Consider the following 23,778-nt stretch of genomic DNA (forward strand, 5'->3'; position numbering starts at 1 on the left):
AGCCTTCGGGTTTTCCTTCTCCCGATCAGCACCGACTCCCCCGCTCTCGGCGAGGCGCCTCCAGCCCCCAGTAATGAGAAATGTGCCCGCCGCAGCAGGGGCCCACAGGAATGAAGGGCGCCGGCGCTGCGTAGGCCCAACAGTTCCCCGCGCCCTCGCCCCCGGCCCAGCCCGGCCCTTCTTCCCCGGTCCCAGCAGAGTGGCCTCATCAGGGGGCGAAGAACTCCACGAGCATGAGGCCCGCAGAGCCCGTGTCGGAGACGCGACTCTCGAAGTTGTCGTCCGTGAGTTCTAACACATCGGAGGCAGCGGCGAGGCGGGCCGCGGCGAGAAGCAGCGCCACGCCCGGGAATAGCGCAAGGCGGCGAAGGCGCATGGCGGCGAGGTGGGGTGGAGGCGGCCGGAAGGGTCGCGGCTGAGCTGGGACTGCGGAGGTCGGGCGCGCGACCACACACCGGCTGCCTGCGCTCGCGCGTCTGGCCCAGGCGGACCTGCAGCCGGAGGTCCCAACCCCTAAGCCCGGCTCGGGCCGCTGTGTGGCAGCCGCCGATTGGCTGCGCGGCGCCTGCATCGGGCGGGTGGAACCAGCCGATAACCGCCGAGTGACCGGAGTGCGGGGCGGGGCCGAGGCGGCGAGGGGCTGAGGCGGCGAGGGGCTGGGAGAGCGTGGCTGGGCCCGGTCCTAGGCAGGGGTCAGGGGCTAGGGCCGGGTCCCGGGGTGAGCCGAAACCTGGGGGTCGGGCGGGGCGGGGAATGGGGCGCAGTGAGGCTGGGAGCCGGTCCTGAGCTCGTGCTGCGCAGGGGTAGCCGGGCCCAGGAGGCGCCTGAGCTGGAGGCGGAAGCGTGAAGTCGGGACTGAGTGGGCGAAGAGAACCTGGGCTGAGGTGAGGCCCAGAAGTGATAATGGAGGAGAGAAGGAGCTAGCCCCCGAAGGAGTGTTGGGGTGGACACACCTGGGACCGGACCCATTTTCAAAATGTCAGGCTTTTGCATTTTGTCCAATTTATCTTCACTTGGTTTCTTTCGTGGGCAGGCCAAGCCCTCCCTGAACTCCACCTCGTTGCCCGATTCTCTCAGGCCCAGGTGGGGCCCAGATTCTTCTTTGTCCTGCCCCGGTCCCCTACCCTTGTGGCTGCTGCTTTTTTATTGAGGTGTTTTTGTTTGTTTTGTTTTGTTTTTAATTAGAAATGCCGTCGCAAAGTGAAGATGCCTGGCCACTTGGTCGACTGCACAATGTCTTTACCACTCTTAGCCCCTTTTGTTTCAACAAACCCCGAGTCTTAGTGCAATGTTTGTTCTTCCCAACTGCTCCTGGTTCCTAAATGTGGGTACATTAAGGAATCTTAAGGGCAAAGAAGGTGGGGTGGAGGGGACAGAAAACCTGTAATCTTTGGTGCAACTCCAAGAATGAAATGACACTTGATGCTTACATTTTCTTAGCAGACATGACCACTTACCACCAAGAAGGGCAGATGCAGCTGCCCCGAGCTGATGCCATTCGTTCACGTCTCATCGATACTTTCTCTCTCATCGAGCATTTGCAAGGCTTGAGCCAAGCTGTGCCGCGGCACACTATCAGGGAGTTACTTGGTCAGCAGCCTATTTCTTCACTAATTTAAATTTAAGACTCCTATGCACATCCTCTACATTTAAGAGTGGAAAATTCTAGGGAGGTCGGTTTAGTTGCTGGTTTACCACACTTGATAAATCAAGGGCTTGTAAATAAAACTGAGGAGATAGAATCCATGTCTTTCACTTTTAGGCCTAGGATAGCCACTAGCCATGGATGATTCGGAAAAGTTTCTGTCAAAGACACTTAAGACTTTGTGAACCTGTTGCTTTTGTGGGCATGGACAGTGTTGATAATAAGCAGTACATTTTCTCTCACTCCAAACAGAATTCTTAGTTGCTGTGAGAAGAGAAGGACCAGCAGTAAGGCATTAGGGGGACCCGTTATCTGACCAATATCCCTGCCCCCAACCCTACCTGCTCTATTTTCTTTGTCTTTATCCACTATCCCTTTTTAATTTTTGTTGTAGATCCTTCCCGCCAGAAGAAACTTATGTTGGGAGATCAACACCAGCTAGTGCGCTTCTCTATAAAGCCTCAACGTGTAGGACAGATTTCACATGCCCAGAGGCTGTTGAGCAAGCTTCATGTGCGCTGCAGTCAGAGGCCACCTCTTTCTTTGTGGGCCGGATGGGTCCTTGAGTGTATCCTTTTATGTCACTCATTTTTGTCCTGGCTGTTGATGATCTGCTTAATGACTTATTTTTGCTCCCCAAACTCCATTTTCTCATTCTCACCGCTTATGTTATTACCCTTATTATTTCAGCTGCATAAATCAGAAAGAACTCCACTCTGTACATTTCCTTAAGAGACAACAGGTCCTCTCTTCAAAAACTTCATCATCTTCCTGATCTTTTTGAATACGATCGTATTGATGGTTGAAATAGGTGAGAACTGACATTGTGTGAAAGAAGTGAGGCCAGGCGTGGTGGCTCATGCGTGTAATCCTAGCTAGCACTTTGGGAGGCCAAGGCAGGTGGATTGCCTGAGCTCAGGAGTTCGAGACCAGCCTGGGCAACATGGTGAAACCCCGTCTCTACTAAAAAATACAAAAAATTAGCCAGGCGTGGTGGCACGCACCTGTAGTCCCAGCTACTTGGGAGGCTGAGGCAGGAGAATCGCTTGAACCCAGGAGGCGGAGGTTTCAGTGAGCCGAGATTGTGCCACTGCATTTCAGCCTGGGTGACAGAGTGCAACTCTATCAAAAAAGAAAAAAAAAAAAAAAGGAAGTGGATAGGAGTAATTTTTTTTTCCTAAATTGATCATTTTACATTTTTGAATGTCATATGAATTGTGATAGGGACAGTTATATTAAGCTTCCTGGAGTAGGATTTATTCAACTGCTAAAATCTAGAAATATTGGCTGGGCGTGATAGCTCATGCCTGTAATCCCAGTACTTTGGCAGCTGAGGTGATTGGATCATTGAGGTCAGGAGTTCAAGACTAGCCTGGTCAACATGCTGAAATCCTGTCTCTACTAAAAATACAAAAAATTAGCTGGGCATGGTGGTGGGCACCTGTAATCCCAGCTACTCAGTAGGCTAAGGCAGGAGAACGCTTGATCCTGGGAGGCGGAGGTTGCAGTGAGCTGAAATCATGCCACTACACCCCATCTCAAAAAAAAAAAAAAAGAAATATTAGTATTTGGAGGGCTCTCAAGAATATACTAGATACAGAATATCTAGACACATTAATACTAGGTGTAATATGTAGCAATGTAACAAATCCACACGGAACTGAACTTGGGAAGACCAGTTGTATTTCTGTTGTCAGTTTAGGCTGACATTTGTTTGAATTAACCTTTTCTGTTAAGGATATTGGTGCCTATCACTGAATGATGTAACATTTACATTTTTACAAGTGTATTTAGAAAGATTAAGTACAAATAAGAAAGCTTACAAAGTATGGAAAGGTAGGTACAACTAAGATATTAGCTGAGCCAAAAAAATTACTTAAAAAGGAAATGATTCTGAAACCAATAATAAATTATATGAAGCATATTCAAAATATAAGGATGTCTGCAAAATCAGCGAGCTCATTTGTTGATAATCTCAAACTGCTCAGAAATGATAAAAGGACAGTAAAACTACTCACTTGTTTAATTCTCACTGTTGTGGGGAAGGCTCCCACTGTATTTTTTAGAGACAGAGTCTCACTTTGTTGCTTAGGTTGGAGTGCAGTGGTGTGATCGTGGTTCGTTGCAACCTCGACCTCCAGAGCTCAATTGATCCTCCCCACTCAGCCTCCTGAGTAGCTTGGACTACAGGTGCATGCCACTACACCAGGCTAATTATGTTGATATATATATATATATTTTTTGTAAAGACAGGATCTCACTATGTTGCCCAGGCTGTCTTGAACTCCTGGGTTCAAAAGACCCTCATGCCTCAGTCTCCCAAAGTGCTGGGATTACAGGCGTGAACCACCGTGTCCAGTCTAGGAGGAATTTTTAAGAGAAGGGCAGGCCGGGCGTGGTGGCTCACGCCTGTAATCCCAGCACTTTGGGAGGCCGAGGCGGGTGGATCACGAGGTCCGGAGATTGAGACCCTCCTGGCTAACACGGTGAAACCCTGTCTCTACTAAAAATACAAAAAATTAGCTGGGCGTGGTGGCGGGCGCCTGTAGTCCCAGCTACTCAGGAGGCTGAGGCAGGAGAATGGTGTGAAGCGGGGAGGTGGAGCTTGCAATGAGACGAGATTGCGCCACTGCACTTCAGTCTGGGAGACACAGCGAGACTCCGTCTTAAAAAAAAAAGAGAAGGGCATAGTTATGAAGCTCTTGGCTGTTTATGTCACAGAGATATTTCCTCAACAGAAATGTCCAGTGCCTGTAGCCAGTTCAGAACTCTGCCTCTAGGTCCAAATCCCCTACAAGCTCATCTCTGGGGCCCAGGCATGGCGATTCATGCCTGTAATCCCAACACTTTGGGAGGCTGAGGCAGGAGGATCGCTTGAGCTCAGGAGTTTGAGACCAGCCTGGCTAATGTGGAGAAACCTCATCTCTACAGAAAATACAAAAATTAGCTAGGCATGGTGACACATGCCTGTAGTCCCAGCTACTCAGCAGGCTGAGGTGGGAGGATTGCTTGAGCCTGGGAGGCGGAGGTTGCAGTGAGACATCATGCAACTGGATTCCAGCCTAGGTGACAAAGTGAGACCCTGTCTCAAAAAAAATAAGATAGTCCTTTAGTGTAGTGAGGTCCAAGATATTTAAATATACAACAATTGATGTCACTGACCCAGTACAGTATACTATATACTTTGAGGTGTTTTATTTCCTCCTCGTAATATTGAAGATTTTGAACTAAGTTACTTATAATTCCCTTTTATTGTATGATTGCTGCCATGTATTTGCCTTGTATTAGGATTATAGTCCTAAGCCTTGGAATGAAGTAAATAGTAGTAAATATACAGGATTCCCTAGATCAGTGGTCCCCAGCCTTTTTGGCATCAGGGACTGGTTTCTTGGAAGACAGTTTTTCCATGGATGGGGTAGGAGGGATGATTTCAGGATGAAGCCGTTCCCCCTCAGATCATCAGGCATTAGATTCTGCTAAGGGTCACGCACCTGCAGTTCACAATAGGGCTCGCACTCCTATGAGAATCTAATGCCGTAGCTGATCTGACAGGAGATGGAGCTCAGGCGGTAATGCTCACTCACCCACCACTCACTTCCTGCTACATGGCCGAGTTCCTGACAGACCATAGACTGGTACCAGTCAGTAGCCTGGGGCTTGGGACCCCTGCCCTAGATCTAATAGACAAATCAAAATAGAATAGCACTAACCATTCTATTTGGTAAAACAGTTAACTGAATATGCAACATGATCACTGTGCCAGAGGATAAGTAGATTGCCAGACTGGAAATTACCTGTCAAGCTCATGGAAATTTTATCTTATTAAGCTTATTCTTGTGGTAGAGAGGGAGGAGGGATTTTGCAAAGGGAAATGATTTGTGATTAACAGATTTCTTTGAACAGACAAATTGATGTGATAAGCATTAATATGTTTTTTAGGCTTAAACTTTTTTTTTTCCAGATCACAAAGTGATCTAAACCATTAGGGCTTTAACAAATCTACTTCCACAACTGGATATTGGTAATTCTGTTTTGTACTTTAAACATCAATTGGCGTATTTTTAAAATCTCATATTTTGGTTCTAAATAATGAGAAAGAAGAAAAGTTTTGACTCTTTGCAAGCCTTTGTCAGAAAATAACACATCGCAAGTATAGACAATCCTTGCTTAAAATTAAAAACTGAGTATATTGGGAGGCTGAGGTGGGAGGATCACTTGAGCCCAGGAGATTGAGGCTGCAGTGAGCTATGATCTCACCAGTGTACTGTAGCCTGGGTGACAGAGCAAGACCCTGTTTCAAAAATAAAATAAAACCTAAGTATAATATCATTACAATTTTTTCCCAAAGGTGGGCATATTCCTGAAGATGACCATTTTTTACATTGACTTTTAAAGTCCTAGAGATGGCTTGATGTGCTATCTAAAGTTTTTGGTCAAATGAATGGAATTTGTAGAATCTGTTGAAGATCATCTTGAGATTAAACTTGCAGAGTTATCATTCTTAATGCTCTTCATGAAATTGTATTTCTGGCTGGGCGTGTGGCTCACACCTTGTAATCCCAGCAGTTTAGGAGGCCTAATCCGGCGGATCACTTGAGGTCAGGAGTTCAAGACCAATCTGGCCAACATGGTGAAACCCTGTCTCTACTAAAAATACAAGAATCAGTGGGTATCGTGATATGTCCCTATGGTCCCAGTTTCTTAGGAGACTGAGGCAGGAGAATCTCTTGAACCCGGGAGGTGGAGTTTGTAGTGAGCTGAGATGGCAACTGGGCGACAGAGTGAGTGACAATCCATCTCAAAAAAAAAAAAAAGAAACTATGTTTCAACATCAGTGTTTCTTGCTTCATGATGGGTATAGCTAGCCAAAACATTACTAAAAATATTAAAACTGTGTAAATGTCAAAATCTACATATCAGTTTGTTGTTATAGTGTACTATTCTCCTCACCTATAATATTGGACTCCTTGATACCAATGTGAATTTACCTGGTATTCTGTGAGGTGACCTACTGTTGTTTTTCTAGAGTAGGGAGTAGAAATAGATGACTGTTCATGGTGAACTCTACCCTGTAAAGCAGAATTATATATTTGCCTGACTTGCTTCATCCAATGACTACTGTCTATCACCCTGAGAAGAATATTCAAGCATAGATGTTCACTGCTGCTTCACTACACTGGCTAAGATTCCTGGGTAGACTTCACTGGGCTCCTGGTGTCTATTTCCATTAAGACTCCTTTGCCTTGCTATAGCAGCCTGAAAAATTCCAAGAATTTTAGAAAGTTGTTTTTCATCTTCAGAGAGGACACATTACTTGATGTAGAGTGGAGGCAGTCACTTTTGCATATTCTGTGCTGCTGAGGCAATTTCTGCTATTCGTTCCTCTGACCTTCCTTGGGTTCGTTGAGCTTCTATGAAAGTATTCCTTTTTCCAGAGAGTAAAAGTGCTACTGCCTCTGTAATTTGGACTTCCCTACTTAAACTATTTTAAGGTACTTAAAACTATCTTCTGCTTCACAAAAGCCTTATTTTACTTCATTTCTTTCTTTGGGTTCCTGTTTTGCAAGGGCAAAAACTGAATAAAAATGATAGCATTCTATTTTCCAGCCACAAATGTGGTCCTTACCTCTTTCTAATTACATAATTCCATACTCCTGAGAGCTAGAATTTATTGTTAAGTGAAAAAGTTTTGTATTTTATTGAATCTAAGCTGTCATCAATGGAGAAATTCACTATTTACCACTAAGAAATAAAAATCATGCCCAATTAAACTGGGACACATCGCTGATTGTAAAATGCATCCTCGCTTTGGGAGACCGAGGCAGGCAGATCACGAGGTCCAGAGATGGAGACCATCCTGGCCAACATGGTGAAACCCATCTCTACCAAAAATACAAATTTTAGCTGGGCATGGTGACACACGCCTTTAGTCCCAGCTACTCGGGAGGCTGAGGCAGGAGAATTGCTTGAACCCAGGAGGCAGAGGTTGCAGTGAACCAAGATCCCACTGCACTCCAGCCTGGCAACAGAGACTCTGTCTCAAAAAAAAAAAAAAAAAAAAAAAGCATCCTAACTTCATGGATGATAAAATGTGAACAATTGTCCATTTTGGAGAAATGTGTGTGAAAGAAAAACTTTCGAAAGCAGCACAGAGCCTAAATAAGCATAGGAGTGCTGGGCGCAGTGGCTCATGCCTATAACCCCAGCACTTTGGGCGACCAGGCGGGAGGATCACTTGAGCCCAGGAGTTTGAGGCCATCCTGGACAGCACAGGGAGACCCCATCTCTACAAGTAATTTAAAGAGAAAATCAGCTGGGCATGGTGACATGTGCCTGTGGTTCCAGTTACCCAGAGGCTCTTGAGCCTGGAAGATCGAGCTTCAGCGAACCATGATTATGCCACTGCGCTCCTCCAGCCTGGGTGACAGAGTGAGACTGTCTCAAAACAAGCATAGGAATAAGTATAACATAACTCCATTGGTTTTTAGAAGGGGCCAACCTCTGTAAAATTCTAGGGATGATTGAAGTATGACTCTGTTCTTTTTGTCTGGATCCAGTTCAGCATCAGGATGACTTTAAAGCCAGAGCACCACAATGTTGATTTCTATTTAGCTCTTAAGCCTATTGTAATCTCAGTGTTTTTTTCCAGAGTATGGCATACATCAATTGTATAAAAGAGATGAGGCCAGGCGCGGTGGCTCAAGCCTGTAATCCCAGCACTTTGGGAGGCCGAGGCGGGTGGATCACGAGGTCAGGAGATCGAGACCATACTGGCTAACATGGTGAAACCCCGTCTCTACTAAAAATACAAAAAACTAGCCGGGCGTGGTGGCGGGCGCCTGTAGTCCCAGCTACTCGGAGGCTGAGGCGTGAGAATGGCGTGAACCTGGGAGGTAGAGCTTGCAGTGAGCCGAGTTCGCGCCACTGCACTCCAGCCTGGGCGACAGAGCGAGACTCCGTCTCAAAAAAAAAAAAAAAAATAAAAAAATAAAAGAGATGAAAGAGGTTGAAAGAGAAAGGCAATGAATTAAGGAATAGCAATTAGTAAATAATAGGGTTCTAGAGAGGAAGTATGCATTCAATTTGCTCTGCGGAACAAAACCAATTTTAGGCAGGGAAGAAAGGGAAAGTTTTCAAAGGAAGCTAACAGAACCAAGTGATTTATTGTTATAGTTTGATATACCCCAATGATTCTGGCTTGTTTCTGCATTCGTTATAAAGTACTTCAGATCTCATGGCCCTGTATTTTCATTCTGTTCTCAAGACCCATTGTTTTCATGTGAACTTTGGAACTGAGATAACAGTGCAGTAGATGGGGGTGGGGGGTTGGAGGTAGGGGTAATTAAAGAGAGTATTCTCTTAGTGGCTGTGTGACCCCCACAGTAGATAGGAAGTGACTTGTAGCTGGGGAGACATAACTATATCAACAGATTAGTTGTGGCTATGTTTTATGGTCAATTCTGTCCTTCCCTGTATTTCACAGGTTGAAGCAACAATGTTAAGAAGAGAAACTCAAAGAAAAATGGAACAGTAGTGGGCAAAACTGTGGTTTATTAAGTGTGATCATTCTCCATCATTCGGTTTCCAGCTTCCTTAACTTTTATTCCTCCTTTGCTCTATCCTCACAGAATTGCTGGAATCCACAAATACCAAACTATGGCCATTGAAGCTGACTTTGGAGGTGGCAGCTTGGTTTATCTTGCTTATTTTCATCCTGGAGATCCTTCTTAAGTGGCTATCCAACTTTTCCCTTTTCTGGAAGAGTGGCTGGAATGTCTTTGACTTTGTTGTTACCATGTTGGTAAGGATAGAGATCCTGAGGGTTCCTTTAGTGGGATGAGGAATGTGCCTAGGTGAATCGAAAGGACAAGAAAAGTTAACATGGTAATAGGAGGAAACAAAAATTGACTTAACTTCCTTCTTTTGATTTTTTTTCCTAAAACTAAACATCAGTCATTGCAGGAGTTGTTGGTATTAGGAGCAAGGTAGACCACAACGTCAACGCCAACAAGAACATCTGCCTGTTACTGAGCACTTATTAAGTGCCAGGCACTATTTTAAGTATTTTCCTTACATTACCTCATTTATGCTCCATGACAACCCAATTAAATAACCATGAATTTTATCCTCCTTTTTATATCTGAACAAGTTGAAGTACAGCGTTTAAGCAACTTAGTATAGAAAGGCTGAATAGGAAACAATTCTCAGAGAATGCTGTTCAAGGGATAATGCCCAGGGAACAATGAAGAGGATGAGATGAAGAAGGTGCAACTGTGCCTGCGTGCCTTGGGGTGTGTTTTACTCATAATCTGTGTGTTTTCCACAGTCCCTGCTTCCCGAGGTTGTGGTATTGGTAGGGGTAACAGGCCAATCGGTGTGGCTTCAGCTTCTGAGGATCTGCCGGGTGCTGAGGTCTCTCAAACTCCTTGCACAATTCCGTCAAATTCGAGTTATTATTTTGGTCCTGGTCAGGGCCCTCAAGGTGATTTGACTGTTGCAAGCTAAAGCAGGGGGCATGGTAGATAAATGTGAGGGCTTAACCTAGAATGTGAAACAAGTCGGCCGGGTGCAGTGGCTCACGCCTGTAATCCCAGCACTTTGGGAGGCCGAGGGGGACGGATCACGAGGTCAGGAGTTCTAGACCAGCCTGACCAACATGGTGAAACCCCGTCTCTACTAAAAATACAAAAATAAAAATAAAAAAAAGCCGGGCTTGGTGGTGTTTGTCTGTAATCCCAGCTACTCAGGAGGCTGAGGCAGAAGAATAGCTTGAACCCAGGAGGTGGAGGTTGCAGTGAGCCAAGATTGTGCCACTGCACTCCAGCCTAGGCGACAGAGTGAGACTCCGTCTAAAAAAATATATATATATGTATGAAACAAATCTTGATGGGTCAAAGAAGGCAATGAAACGTCCTGTGATATGTTATTGGATGAGAAGGGGCTGGGGACAGGTGCTGTGATTCAGAGATGACTGGGTTCGGGATACAAGGGAGGGTTTGGTGTGGGATTGCCAGGTAGGCTTGACTGGGCTGTTGGTGGAAATCAGCCTAGTCTGGCCCACATTTGACTTGAGGTTATGGCCTCTAGAGCATGACCTTCCTCTTGATGTTGCTGCTCATCTTCTTCTACATTTTTGCTGTGACTGGTGTCTACTTCTTCTCAGACTACACCCGTTCACCTCGTCAGGACCTGGAGTACCATGTGTTCTTCTCGTAAGCAGAGCTGGGGGACAGCTGGGTGAGGGGAGAGAAGTTGGCTAAGAGACTGGGAAGCTTGTCCAAAGTATAGTAATATAAATACAGTCTATTCCAAGAAACAAATAGAACACAATAGGGAGAGGGAAAGAGAAAGCAAAAGAATAGTGAGTGGTTTTAGCTCTGCTCTTGAGAGTGGGGCAGCTAGTTCCATGTTTATTCTGGGTTTGGAAATTCAAACCACACTGTCATCAGGCATCTTTAAATAGCAGTACACTCCAGTGGTTAGGCTTGGTTTCTGTGAGTCAGTTACCTCTTTTGAAAAATGGGGGCCAGGCGCGGTGGCTCACCTCTGAAATCCCAGGACTTTTGGAGGCTGAGGCAGGTGGATCATGAGGTCAAGAGATTGAGACCATCCTAGTCAACGTGGTGAAACCCTGTGTCTACTAAAAACACAAAAATTAGCCAGGCGTTGTGGTGGGTGCCTGTAGTCCCAGCTACTCTGGAGGCTGAGGCAGGAGAATTGCTTGAATCTGGGAGGCAGAGATTGCAGTGAGCCGAGATCGTGCCACTGCACTCCAGCCTGGCGACAGAGTGAGACTCCATCTCAAAAAAAAAAAAAAAAAAAAAAAAGATAAAAAGAAAAATGGGAATAGGCTGGGTGCAGTGGCCTATGCCTGTAATTCCAGTACTTTGAGAAGCCAAGGCGGGTGGATCACCCGAGGTCAGGAGTTCGAGACCAGCCTGACCAACATGGTGAAACCCTGTCTCTACTAAAAATACAAAAATTAGCCAGGTGTGGTGATGGGCACCTGTAATCCCAGCTACTCGGGAGGCTGACACAGGAGAATCACTTGAACCCCAGAGGCGGAGGTTACAGTGAGCTGAGATTGAGCCACTGCACTCCAGCCTGAGCAACAAAGAGTGAAACTCTGTCTCCATCTCAAAAAAAAAAAAAAAAAAAAGAATAATAGCAGTGCTACTGCATAAGAGTGTGGGGATAAATATGGTAATGCATTTAGGCACTTAGCACAGTATGTGATATATTGTAAGTGATCAATGAATGTTACTCTGATTCTCAAATATGATCACTGGTTTTATCCCAATCTCTACATATTACACGTGCGTGTGCCTATTCCTGAGAAAACACTAATCAGTGCTCACTTCGGCAGCGCATGTACTAAAATTGGAATGATATAGAGAATATTAGCATGGCCATTGTGCAAGGACGACACACAAATTTATGAAGTGTTACATAGTTTTTTTTTTTTTTTTTTGAGACGGAGTCTCACTCTGTCGCCCGGGCTGGAGTACAGTGGCCGGATCTCAGCTCACTGCAAGCTCCGCCTCCCGGGTTTACGTCATTCTCCTGCCTCAGCCTCCCGAGTAGCTGGGACTACAGGCGCCCGCCACCTTGCCCGGCTAGTTTTTTGTATTTTTTTAGTAGAGACGGGGTTTCACTGTGTTAGCCAGGATGGTCTCGATCTCCTGGCCTCGTGATCCGGCCGTCTCGGCCTCCCAAAGTGCTGGGATTACAGGCTTGAGCCACCGCGCCTGGCCAGTTTTTTAAATATTAAAAAAGAAAACATCACTGTTTTCTAGAAGGAAATCAACTTGAATTTTGAGTAGATAATCCCGTTTATGAATTAGAATTCAATCTTGTCTGCGCTTCTCAGGACTCTGTTAAACTCTTAACAGATAGTTTTGTAAGAGTATTGAGTTAGGAAAGTCCTAGAATTTATCCTATACAAGCTTTGATGTTTTCAATAAATTGTATATGGAGGACTAAAAATAAAGGTAGGAAAATTTAGATACCTTCCCAGAAACTTTTTACTTTTTTAGTAATTTTAAAATATTAATAATTTTATAATCTGTATATATTCATTATTTAGGATCACATATGTTTATGTAGCATACCCATTTACCTGCATATCATTTCATACCAGCAAACTAATAGGAATAATTTTGTGAATGATCTTCTATTTCGCTAAATTTGCTAATTTTGCTAAATTTGCGAGTGATCTTCTATTAAGTGGAGTCCATAGAGCAGTGGAGAATAAAATTAGAAAAAACGACCAGGCATGGTGGCTCACACCTGTAATCCCAGCACTTTGGGAGGCTGAGGCAGGCAGATCACTTGAGGTCAGGAGTTCAAGACCAGCCTGGCCAACGTGGTGAAACCCTGTCTACTAAAATTACAAAAATTAGCTGGGCATGGTGGCGCATGCCTGTAATCTTGACTACTCGGGAGGCTGAGGTGAGAGAATCACTTGAGCCTGGAGGGCAGAGGTTGAAGTGAGCTGAGATCGCGCCACTCTAGCCTGGATGATAGACTGAGACTCTGTCTCAAAAAAAAAAAAAAAAAAAAGAACTAGTTGGTGATTCATTCATCTTTTAAAAATTCAGTTAATGCCTATTTATTGAGTATTTATTATACCCCAGGACTAATGGGATAGTGAGAGGTAGTCATAGATTATTTATGATAAAGGAGAATTTAGGCTGGGTGCAATGCTTACACCTGTAATCCTGTACTTTGGGAGGCTGAGACTGGCGGATCACCTTAGGTCAGGAGTTCGCCACCAGCCTGGCCAACATGGCAAAACACCATCTCTACTAAAAATACACAAATTAGCTGGGCATGGTGGTACATGCCTGTAATCCCAGCTACTCGGGAGGCTGAGACAGGAGAATCTCTTGAACCCAGGAGGTGGAGGTTGCAGTGACCCTAGATTGCGCCACTGCACTCCAGCCTGGGCAACAGAGTGAGACTCCGTGTAAAACAAACAAACAAACAAAAAAAACAACTTCAAACTGAAGAATGATTAGCTAAAAACTGAGTATGGTAGAAAAGGAGCCAAAATCAGAACAAACTACAAAGAAATGCTTTATGTTTCTTTAAAAGTAAGAATGGTACCATTTTTGAAAGGTTTAGGCCTCTGTTTCTGTCTATTCACATGCCTTTTTCTTTAGGGACCTCCCGAATTCCCTGGTAACAGTGTTCATTCTCTTCACCTTGGATCATTGGTATGCACTGCTTCAGGATGTCTGGAAGGTGCGTGAAGTCAGTCGCCTCTTCAGCAGCATCTATTTCATCCTTTGGTTGTTGCTTGGCTCCATTATCTTTCGGAGTATCATAGTAGCCATGATGGGTAAGCATAGAGGAGGTGAAACTTGTTTGGGAAGGGTGGTTGGGAAGAAATTAGTCTGAAAGCAGGGATTGGTGGCTTATGGGTATAAATAACCTAGTGTAGCAGGAAGGCTTGGGTTCTGGATGGGATATTTCACTTGGATTCTCCTCACCCAAGCCCTCTTCCCAGGTCTAGTCATTAATATCTCCCAACTCCTAATGGCCCTTTGGGGCAGTTACTAACTTTCAGAATATCAGGAAAGAGATGAATGAGGAGATGGCACGTCAGGAGGTTCAGCTGAAAGCTGACATGTTCAAGCGGCAGATCATCCAGAGGTCTGCTTCTCCCTTTTCAACCCCAACTTTCCTTCTCAAGTGTTTCCTGAGCTCATTTCTTGTTTCTACTCAACCCCACTTTTCCCTTTGTGACAGAAGATTTGCCCTCAAGGATAAGAATTCTCTGGCTCTAGAATATTGCCTGATTTTTCATCCACTGTGGGGAGCCCTCCATTTATTTTCACCTCTTGACTACAATTTGTTCTCCCCAGTTAGTTTTCTTCACTTTCTGATACGAACTCTTTTTTTCTTACCACACTTTTACTTGAATGTAACTGTCTTTGCTCTTTTTTTTTTTTTTTTTTTCTGCTTTGCAGGAGAAAAAACGTGTCACAGGAGGGACTGAAGTCAAGCCATAGCAAAACAGATGACAGGTTAGGAGTATGTACGTGAACTGGGATAGAAACACATGAAGGAAGAGAGGGTGGAAAACTAAAGATGAAGATTGGCTTTGAGAGAGAATTCATTCATTTAATAACTGCATATTGTAGTAGGTTGACTAGTGGCACCCAAAATAATATGTCCATGTCCTTACTCCCTGGAACCTGTGAATGTGACCTTACTTGGAAAAAAAAAGATCCTAGGTTAAGGATCTTGAGATGAGATCATCCTAGATTATCCGGGTAGGTCCTAAATCCAATGGCAAGGGTACTTATAAGAGATGAGAGAGGAGAAGACACAGAGAATAGGAGAAGGCTATGTGAAGATGGAGATAGAGGTTGGGGCTAAAGCCACCACAAGCCAAGGGAGGCTGAGGAATGCCAGGCAGCTGCTAGAAGGTAGAAGAGGCAAGGAACTTCTCCCCTAAAGTCTCCGGAGGGTGTATGGCCCTGCCAACACCTTCATTTCAGACTCTGGCCTCTAGAATTGTGAGGGAATATATTTCTGTCATTTTAAGATACCAAGTTTATAGTAATTTGTTATGGCAGCCTCAGGACACTAATACAGATACCTTCAATGAAACAAATATGAATCTAGACCCCAAGTGTTTAGCAGTGGACAAAGAAAGCAGAAGCAGAAATGAACTCATTCATTCATTAACAAATAATTACTGGCTAGATGTGGTGGCTTATACTTGTAATCCCAACACTGTGAGAGGCCAAGGCAAGAGGATTGCTTGAAGTTCAAGCCAGAAGTTCAAAGCTGCATTGAGACATGATTGCACCACTGTAGTCCAGCGTGGGCAACAGAGCAAGATCCCATCTCAAAAATTTAGCAGGGTGGGCGCAGTGGCTCATGCCTTTAATACCAGCATTTTGGAAAACTGAGGTGGTCAGATCACTTGAGCTCAGGAGTTCAAGACTAACCTAGGCAATATGGCAAAATTCTGCCTCTACAAACAAAAATTAGCTGGATGTGGTGGTGTGCTCCTGTGGTCCCAGCTACTTAGGAGGCTGAGGTAGGAGGATCACTTGAGCCTGGGAGGCTGAGGCTGTGGTGAGCCGTGATTGTGCCACTGCTCTGCAGCCTGGGTGACAGAGCAAGACCCTGTCTCAAAAAAACAAACAAAAAACTATAAAGAACAAATAATTATTGAATACTTAGTAGGTGCTTGGGATGTATCGGTGAACAAAATAGACAATAATGCCTTCTTCATGGAGCTTACCTATTAGTAGTGATAAAGAGATAATAAGCAGTGAACATATTAAGTAAATTAATCTGTTAAAATATGATCAGCATTATGGGAAAATTAAAAGTAGAACAGGTTAAAGGAGATTGGGAGTAGAAGGTGGGATTGCAGATGTGTTGTAGTTTTATTTTTTTGGTTTTTTTTTTTTGAGACAGAGTCTTGCTCTGTTACCAGGCTGGAGTGCAGTGGCACGATATCGGCTCACTGCAACCTCTGCCTCTGGGTTCAGGTGATTCTCCTGCCTCAGCCTCCCAAGTAGTTGAGACTACAGGTGCCTGCCACCACACCCGGCTAATTTTTTTTTTTTTCTTTTTTTCCCGTAGAGACGAGGTTTCACCATATTGCCCAGGCTGTCTCAAACTCCTGAGCTCAGGCACTCCGTCCGCCTCAGCCTCCCAAAGTGTTAGGATTACAGGCGTGAGCCCCTGTGCCCAGCCACAGATGGGTTATAGTTTTAAACAGGGTAGTCAGGGTGACCTCATTGAAAAGGTAATATGAGCAAAGACTTGAAGGAGGTAAGGGGATCACCATGTGGGTATCTATAAGAAGAGTGTTAATAGGCAGATGAAACAGCTAGTGCAAAGGTCCTAAGCTGGAAGCATGCTTGGTGTGTTTGAGAAACAGCAAGGAGGCCATTGTGAATGGAGTAGAGTGAGCAGGGGGAAGAGTGCTGGGAAATGAAGTCAGAGAGATAATGGTGACATGATCCTGTAGGGTTAGGGGTGCCATTGTAGGGACTTTGAAATGGAAAGCAGAACAGAGGAGTGACATGAGGTGACTTACATTTAAGAAGGATTACTTGCTGTGTTGGTAGAAGAACAAGGGAAGGAGCAGAGAGATCAGTTGGGAGGCTATGCTGCTGCCTAGGCAAGAAATGATGACAGCTTAGGCCAGAGTGGTAGCAGTGAGTTAGTGAGAAAAGATTTATTTCGAAGGTATAGAGTCAGCATGATTTCTTGATGGACTGGATATGGTAGGGAAGAGAAGAGTTAAGGATGACACATGAATGATTGAGTTTGGAAGTGCCTGAGTTTAGAGTTTGGGAGTATTTTGGCTCTCATTGTCTTATGCCCCAGCTTTAGGAGGTGGCCAGGACCAGAACCAGAATAATGAGTGGACTAGTCATGTCTTTTTTTTTTTTTTTTTTTTGAGACGGAGTCTCGCTCTGTCGCCCAGCCCAGGCTGGAGTGCAGTGGCGCGATCTCGGCTCACTGCAAGCTCCGCCTCCCGGGTTCACGCCATTCTCCTGCCTCAGCCTCCCGAGTAGCTGGGACTACAGGTGCCCACAACCGCGCCCGGCTAATTTTTTGTATTTTTAGTAGAGACGGGGTTTCACCGTGGTCTCGATCTCCTGACCTTGTGATCCGCCCGCCTCGGCCTCCCAAAGTGCTGGGATTACAGGCGTGAGCCACCGCGCCCGGCCCTAGTCATGTCTTATAAATGTTTGTGAAGTCATGATTTTCTCCTTTCAGTACAAGAGGAGCTGGTCAACAAAGGGAAAGTTCGGACTTATCAGAAGTGTCTGAAGTAGAGTCTAATTATGGTGCCACTGAAGAGGATTTAAAAACATCTGCATCAAAAACAAAAGAGACCTTGTCAAAAAAGAGAGAGTACCAGTCTTCCTCCTCTGTTTCCTCCACATCCTCTTCCTATTCTTCCTCTTCTGAATCCAGATTTTCTGAATCTATTGGTGAGCCAAAGAACTATAATAATGAGTTTTTTCCATTTGAATTCACACTACTCTATAAGACATCTTACTCTTAACAGGAGCTCTCCTACTGTATCTCCTTTCCAATTTTCTGGGTTTTTTTTTTTTTTTTTTGAGACGGAGTCTCGCTCTGTCACCCAGGCTGGAGTGCAGTGGCCGGATCTCAGCTCACTGCAAGCTCCGCCTCCCAGGTTCACGCCATTCTCCTGCCTCAGCCTCCGGAGTAGCTGGGACTACAGGCGCCCGCCACCGCGCCCGGCTAGTTTTTTGTATTTTTTTTTAGTAGAGACGGGGTTTCACCATGTTAGCCAGGATGGTCTCGATCTCCTGACCTCGTGATCCACCCGTCTCGGCCTCCCAAAGTGCTGGGATTACAGGCTTGAGCCACCGCGCCCGGCCAATTTTCTGGTCTTAATGACTTTCTTTTTGCTTCTAATTTCCCCTGTCCTCCTTCTTCACTTTGGGTAAGTGTGGCTGTGGCCCTCTTTGCTCACTGTAAAAAGTGATTTCTTGCTGATGCACCCTTTCCCTCCTTGCTTCCTGTTACCTCTTCCCACCCCACCTTTCCACCCACACCATAGGATTTACCAGCTTTTACCCAACTTTTACAAACCTAGCCATGCTTTTCTGAAGCATTCCTCCCAACAGGTCATTTGGACTGGGAGACTCTTGTGCATGAAAATCTGCCCGGGCTATTGGAAATGGATCAGGATGACCGTGTTTGGCCCAGAGACTCACTCTTCCGATATTTTGAGTTGCTAGAAAAGCTTCAGTATAACCTAGAGGAGCGTAAGAAGTTACAAGAGTTTGCAGGTATGGAGTTAGGGCAGTCATGGGGACCATGGGAATATATATATAGCGTTTATAACTGTGGAGGAGGAGGAGGGTGTCCGCTATTCTGGCATCTCAGCTTCTAAATTTCTGCCTATACCTAAAATAGGCAAATTCTTGGTTTGGTTTGTCACATTCTGGGCATGTGTCCCACTTTTCCCTAACTGAGAGAGAACCTAGAAACTCTGCTTCTGTAGCACGGGATGCCCAAATCCTATGAGGTATGAGAGCTTATTTCCCAAGAAGAGAAAGTCTAATCCCAGTTGTTGGGAATTAGGACAAGGTAGGCTCTTGCTTGATTTGGGCAGCCCACCGGTTTCTGCACGTTTGTTCTCTCTGAAGATTGCATTTCAGACTTGAGCAGCAGGGCCTAAGGCTCAATCTGGAGAGCTATGGGGTATCAGACAATGAGCAGGAGGCCCACAAGTGCTCACTGTCCTAACTCCCTAAAGAAGTTTATGAATTCTAAACTTCTGTTTGTATCTGCCCCTTCTAGTGTCAGCCTCTATAAAGATAAATATGTGATTTAAATAGTAGAGTTTGATGTAAACTGAGCACTATCTTTTCAAAGTTATTTTTCCTAAATTTCATTACTTCATGACTAATTTTGATTAATACAGTTTCCCTCTAAAAGCAAAAAAAAAAAAAAAAGGCTGGGCATGGTGGCTCACACCTGTAATCCTAGCACTTTGGAAGGTTGAGGTGGGCAGATCACGAGTTCAGGAGATCAGGATCATCCTGGCCAACATGGTGAGACCCTGTCTCTACTAAAATACAATAAAGCAGCTGGGCATGGTGGCACATGCCTGTAGTCCCAGCTACTCCGGAGGCTGAAGCAGGAGAATTGCTTGAACCTGGGAGGCAGAGGTTGCAGTGAGCGGAGATCACACCACTGAATTCCAGCCTGGCAACAGAACGACACTCCATCTCAAAACAAAGCTAAAACAGAAGAGTTAGTGGCGGATTTTTATAATTTAATGTGTGTTATCTGGGTTTTTCCCCTCATACCTAGTTGAAATCAACTCAGTGTGAAAATAAGAAATTAGAGAGGAGGACTGTGTGTTTGTGTGTGGTGGGCACAGGTGGGCAATGAGGAATTTATAACATTAGAACACGGAATTTAGGGCAAGATGTGAAAGACAGGCTTTGCTTACTTCAAAACGTTGCCTAAATTTAATCCTGTTCCTGCTAGTCATTCTTAGCCCTGCCTTCCCACTTATTCTCTAGGGAGGACAGGGTGAAAAGGAGGAAAATGCAGCAAGGTGGTTTCTTTAATCCTGATAAACTTGTCTATGGCAAACAGTACACAGAATCATAAAGCTTAATTTAAAGATTAGTAAAGACTTGTGGGAACCTAGAACCCAGAAAAGCAAGGTCTTCGCCAAACATTTACGTATGTAGAATATTCTTAGTTCTCCAGCCTGACAATCTGTTTCCTTTGCAGTGCAGGCACTGATGAACTTGGAAGACAAGTAAAGCAATGGATGGCTTCAATATCCTTGGGCCCAGCAAAAGATAATGAAGGGAATTGTTGAAAATAGAGAATTGAAAATATAAATGTCTGTTCAGATAGAACAATGTCTGTTCATTAAAATTAAAAAGTATAAGTGTGTAGGCCAGGCGTGGTGAAACCCCGTCTCTACTAAAAATACAAAAAAAAAAAAATTAGCTGGGTGTGGTGGCGGATGCCTGTAATCCCAGCTACTCGGGAGTGTGAAGCAGGAGAATCACTTGAAGCTGGGAGGCAGAGGTTGCAGTGAGCCAAGATCACGCCACTGCACTCCAACCTAAGCAACAGAGTGAGACTCTGTCTCAAAATAAATAAATAAATAAAAGTATAAGTGTCTAATATATACTGCTGATAGCTGCTCAGTAAGATAAGGCATATTGAAAGGCATAAGGTCAAGAAAAAGAGTTAGTTCAAGCTGAGTGTGGTGATGTGTGCCTCTAGTCCCAGCTATGAGCTGAGGCAGGATTGTTTGAGGCCAGGAGGTTGAGGCTGCAGCAAAGTAGGATCATACCACTGCATTCCAGCCTTGGCAACATAGCAAGACCCTGTCTCTAAAAAAGAACAAAACAAGTTAGCTCAGATGCCAGTGGAGACTGTGCTCCTTAGCTTTCTACCCTTTCCACGGCTCCTGAATCCGACTCATTTCTTGACTTTGTCATTATAGCTTCCACCCTTCCTGCAACCTCTGCTGCCTGATTATGGTCCTAATTTTACCCTCTCCCTCCCTGATGCATAGGTAAAGGCCTCTCTGGAGTAAGGAGATCTTCAGAGCTGTTAGTATAACTAATTGAGAAGTATTGTTTCCATTGCCTGTTCTACTAATGTTGCTTCTCTTGTGAACCATTAACTTTAACTGGATATTATTTTTACCTGTTACTGGACCATAAGTCTCTTTATTTCATTTTGCCATTGCTCAGGGCAGTGTAAATCAGTAAGTGTTGTACAGGTTTTTAGTGTTAGAAGGGATTTCAGAGTTAATCTATCTCCCATCAAAGCAGGAACACCTTTTAGAACATCACTGAAAGGAGGATTATCCAGGTAATGCTTAGTGTTTCTAGTTATTTGGGATTTATTATGTAGAAGGGATCCCATTCCATTGTTAGAAGACTTAAGTCTTTGGACATGTTTATGATTAAAAATTATATCACTTATTGAGTGTTTAACATGTATGAGGATATTTGTATATTTAGTATATATATACTGTATATAGAGTATGTATATTTCATAGAATAATCTTATATGGAAGATAGCCTCCTATTTTTAGAGATCAGAAAACTAAGGCCTAAAGAAATTAAGTAAGTTAAGTAACTTGCCCAAGAGCATATACCAAGTAAGAGGTAGAGCTAAGGTTCTAACTCAGGTTAAAAATTCTGAGTTGAGAAAAAAATCAGTTGAAGCCATTTAAACAACAAAATAGCTTACTGGAGACTGAGAAGTTCATAGGTAGTATAGCTTCAGGATTGATTTAATGTGAAAATTCACTGTTGTTAGATCTGTGGTTTTGTTTCTCTGGAATTTTACTATCTGCGCTCTCCTCCACGTGTTGTTATTATTCTCAGAGTGGCTTCACTTGGGTAGCCAGATAATTTTCTGAAGCACCTAGGCTTGCATACCTATTTACCCATATCCAGGGGAAGAGAGCCAGTGAGTCTTTTCTCAGTCAATGAACAAAATGTTTGAGCTTTGGGTCACAATCATGGTTATTCTTGGAGTGAAGATACTGATGGGGAGGAAGCATGAAGCCTCTGGAGTGCTGTAGATATGTTCCATATCTTGATCTGCATGGTGGTCACACAGGTATATATAGATGTAAAAATTCAACAAACTTTACACTTAAAATTTGGGCATTAACTGTATGTAAGTCAATCTCCACTCCTCTACAGACACATCCTGACCACCACTGATTGGACCAAGAAGTTAGATCATATGCTTATGAATTGTTGAGGTAATTCGTAACGAATTGTTGAGGTAATTCGAACGAATTTTTGAGGTAAGGTGAATGTGATGGAATCACTAATTAAGGCTTTCTCCTGAGCTGGAGGTAAGGTCAGTAACACCCAACCTGAAGTAAGGGCTGCTACCCAAATGGGGAGGAGATGAAAGGGGACAATAAGGAGGTAATTATAAAGTCCTCACCTAAGAGTGTGTCTGGCAAAAAGGCCAAGATGGGGAGAAGGCAAATGAATTGAATGTCCGGAATAAACAAATCTATGAAGACAGAAAGTAGATTAGTGGTTTCTTGGGGGTTGGGGAGGGAGGAATTGAGACTGACAGATGATAGGTATAGGGTTTCTTTGGCAGGTGATGGAAATGTTCTGGAATTCAATAGTCTTGAATAGTTCAACAATATATTTAAAAACACTGAATTGGGCTGTGGGCAGATGGAGTATCACTCTGTCGCCCAAGCTGGAGTGTAGTGGCACAATCTCTGCTCATTGCAACCTCCGCCTCCTGGGTTTAAGCGATTCTCGTGCCTCAGCCTCCCAAGTAACTGAGACTACAGTCACACGCCACCACGCCTGGCTAATTTTTGTATTTTTAGTAGAGACAGGTTTTTGCCATGTTGGCCAGGCTGGTCTTGACCTCTTGGCCTCAAGTAATCCACTCCTCCTTGGCCTCCCAAAGTACTGGGATTACAGGTGTGAGCTACTGTGCCCGGCCCCCTCCTGACTTTCTATAGCTGATCTGTGGTCTGTGCATTCTGCATTTTATTCTTTAACTCTTTCTTCAGTGAAAACAATCTGAGTTTAATCCTACAGGAGTGGAAGTTTATTCAACAAATTTGTTGAGTTTGTATGTTCCAAACATTGTTCTAGATACTTGGGATATATCAGTGAATGAACAAAACAGAAATCCCTGTCCATCCTAACTAGTTCCTCATATGATCAAATAATAAAACTTCCATGAAGATAGTAATTTTGTCTCCTCCCCTGTTTTCTGGTTGTTGTTTGTTTGGTTTGGTTTGGTTTTTGAGACAGGGTCTTGCTCTTTCACCCAGGCTAGAGTGCAGTGGTGCAATCATAGCTCACTGCAGCTTTGATCTTCTAGGCTCAAGTGATCCTCCTGCCTCAGGCCCTTAAGTAGTGCGGACTGCAGGTGCATACCACCACACTTGGCTAATTTTTAAAATTTTTTGTAGAGATGGGAGTTTCACTGTGTTGTAATATGTCCAAAACTGAACTTATTCCCACTTCTTCAAACCTGTTCTTCCTATTCTAATCTCAAGAACTGCCAAACAATTTCTATGGGCTGGGGAAGTCCTCAAAGATCTCCTTGCTGCTTAACTTTTTCTGTATTTTGTCTGAAGGTCTTTCACTTAAGATGCTATTTCTTTTTTTTTTTTTTTTTTTTTTTTGAGACGGAGTCTCCCTCTGTCTCCCAGGCTGGAGTGCAGTGGCCGGATCTCAGCTCACTGCAAGCTCCGCCTCCCGGGTCCACGCCATTCTCCTGCCTCAGCCTCCCGAGTAGCTGGGACTACCGGCACCCACCACCACACCTGGCTAATTTCTTTTTGTATTTTTTAGTAGAGACGGGGTTTCACCGTGTTAGCCAGGATGGTCTCGATCTCCTGACCTCATAATCCACCCGTCTCGGCCTCCCAAAGTGCTGGGATTACAGGGTTGAGCCACCGCGCCCGGCCAAGATGCTATTTCTTGTACCAGTTTTTGTGTTAAGATTCTTTAAGTTGGCCAGGCATAGTGGTTCACACCTGTAATCCCAGCACTTTGGGAGGCCGAGGCGGGCAGATCACCTGAAGTCAGGAGTTTGAGAGCAGTCTGACCAACATGGCAAAACCC

The 23,778-nt window shown here is 44.4% G+C and overlaps 1 protein-coding gene and 1 non-coding gene across 22 annotated transcripts in view; both read left to right on the forward strand.

The window, feature by feature from the left end:
- Nucleotides 1-596: 596 nt before the first annotated feature.
- LOC105491375 (stereocilin) overlaps nucleotides 597-23,778 on the forward strand; it is a 64,267-nt gene continuing 41,085 nt past the window's right edge. For 10 of the 21 annotated variants that reach the window (XR_011606113.1, XR_011606114.1, XM_071066978.1 and 7 more), the window contains exons 1-11: nucleotides 1,331-1,590; nucleotides 2,040-2,213; nucleotides 2,388-2,456; nucleotides 9,274-9,446; nucleotides 9,972-10,127; nucleotides 10,733-10,857; nucleotides 13,810-13,988; nucleotides 14,203-14,302; nucleotides 14,620-14,676; nucleotides 17,405-17,622; nucleotides 18,289-18,453. Coding sequence is in view for 18 of the 21 variants with exons in the window: in XM_071066978.1 (XP_070923079.1) it covers nucleotides 1,413-1,590; nucleotides 2,040-2,213; nucleotides 2,388-2,456; nucleotides 9,274-9,446; nucleotides 9,972-10,127; nucleotides 10,733-10,857; nucleotides 13,810-13,988; nucleotides 14,203-14,302; nucleotides 14,620-14,676; nucleotides 17,405-17,622; nucleotides 18,289-18,453 (1,594 nt within the window). In the remaining 3 variants the exon portion in view is untranslated. The other 11 variants (XM_071066974.1, XM_071066975.1, XR_011606115.1 and 8 more) reach the window with 11 other exon arrangements.
- On the forward strand, nucleotides 11,996-12,102 carry LOC112428472 (U6 spliceosomal RNA). Its single transcript, XR_003020412.1, has one exon. It is a non-coding gene; the product is annotated as a U6 spliceosomal RNA (small nuclear RNA).

This window comes from Macaca nemestrina, chromosome 7 (genome assembly GCF_043159975.1).
Source record: "Macaca nemestrina isolate mMacNem1 chromosome 7, mMacNem.hap1, whole genome shotgun sequence".
In the NCBI taxonomy this organism is placed as follows: Eukaryota; Metazoa; Chordata; class Mammalia; order Primates; family Cercopithecidae; genus Macaca; species Macaca nemestrina.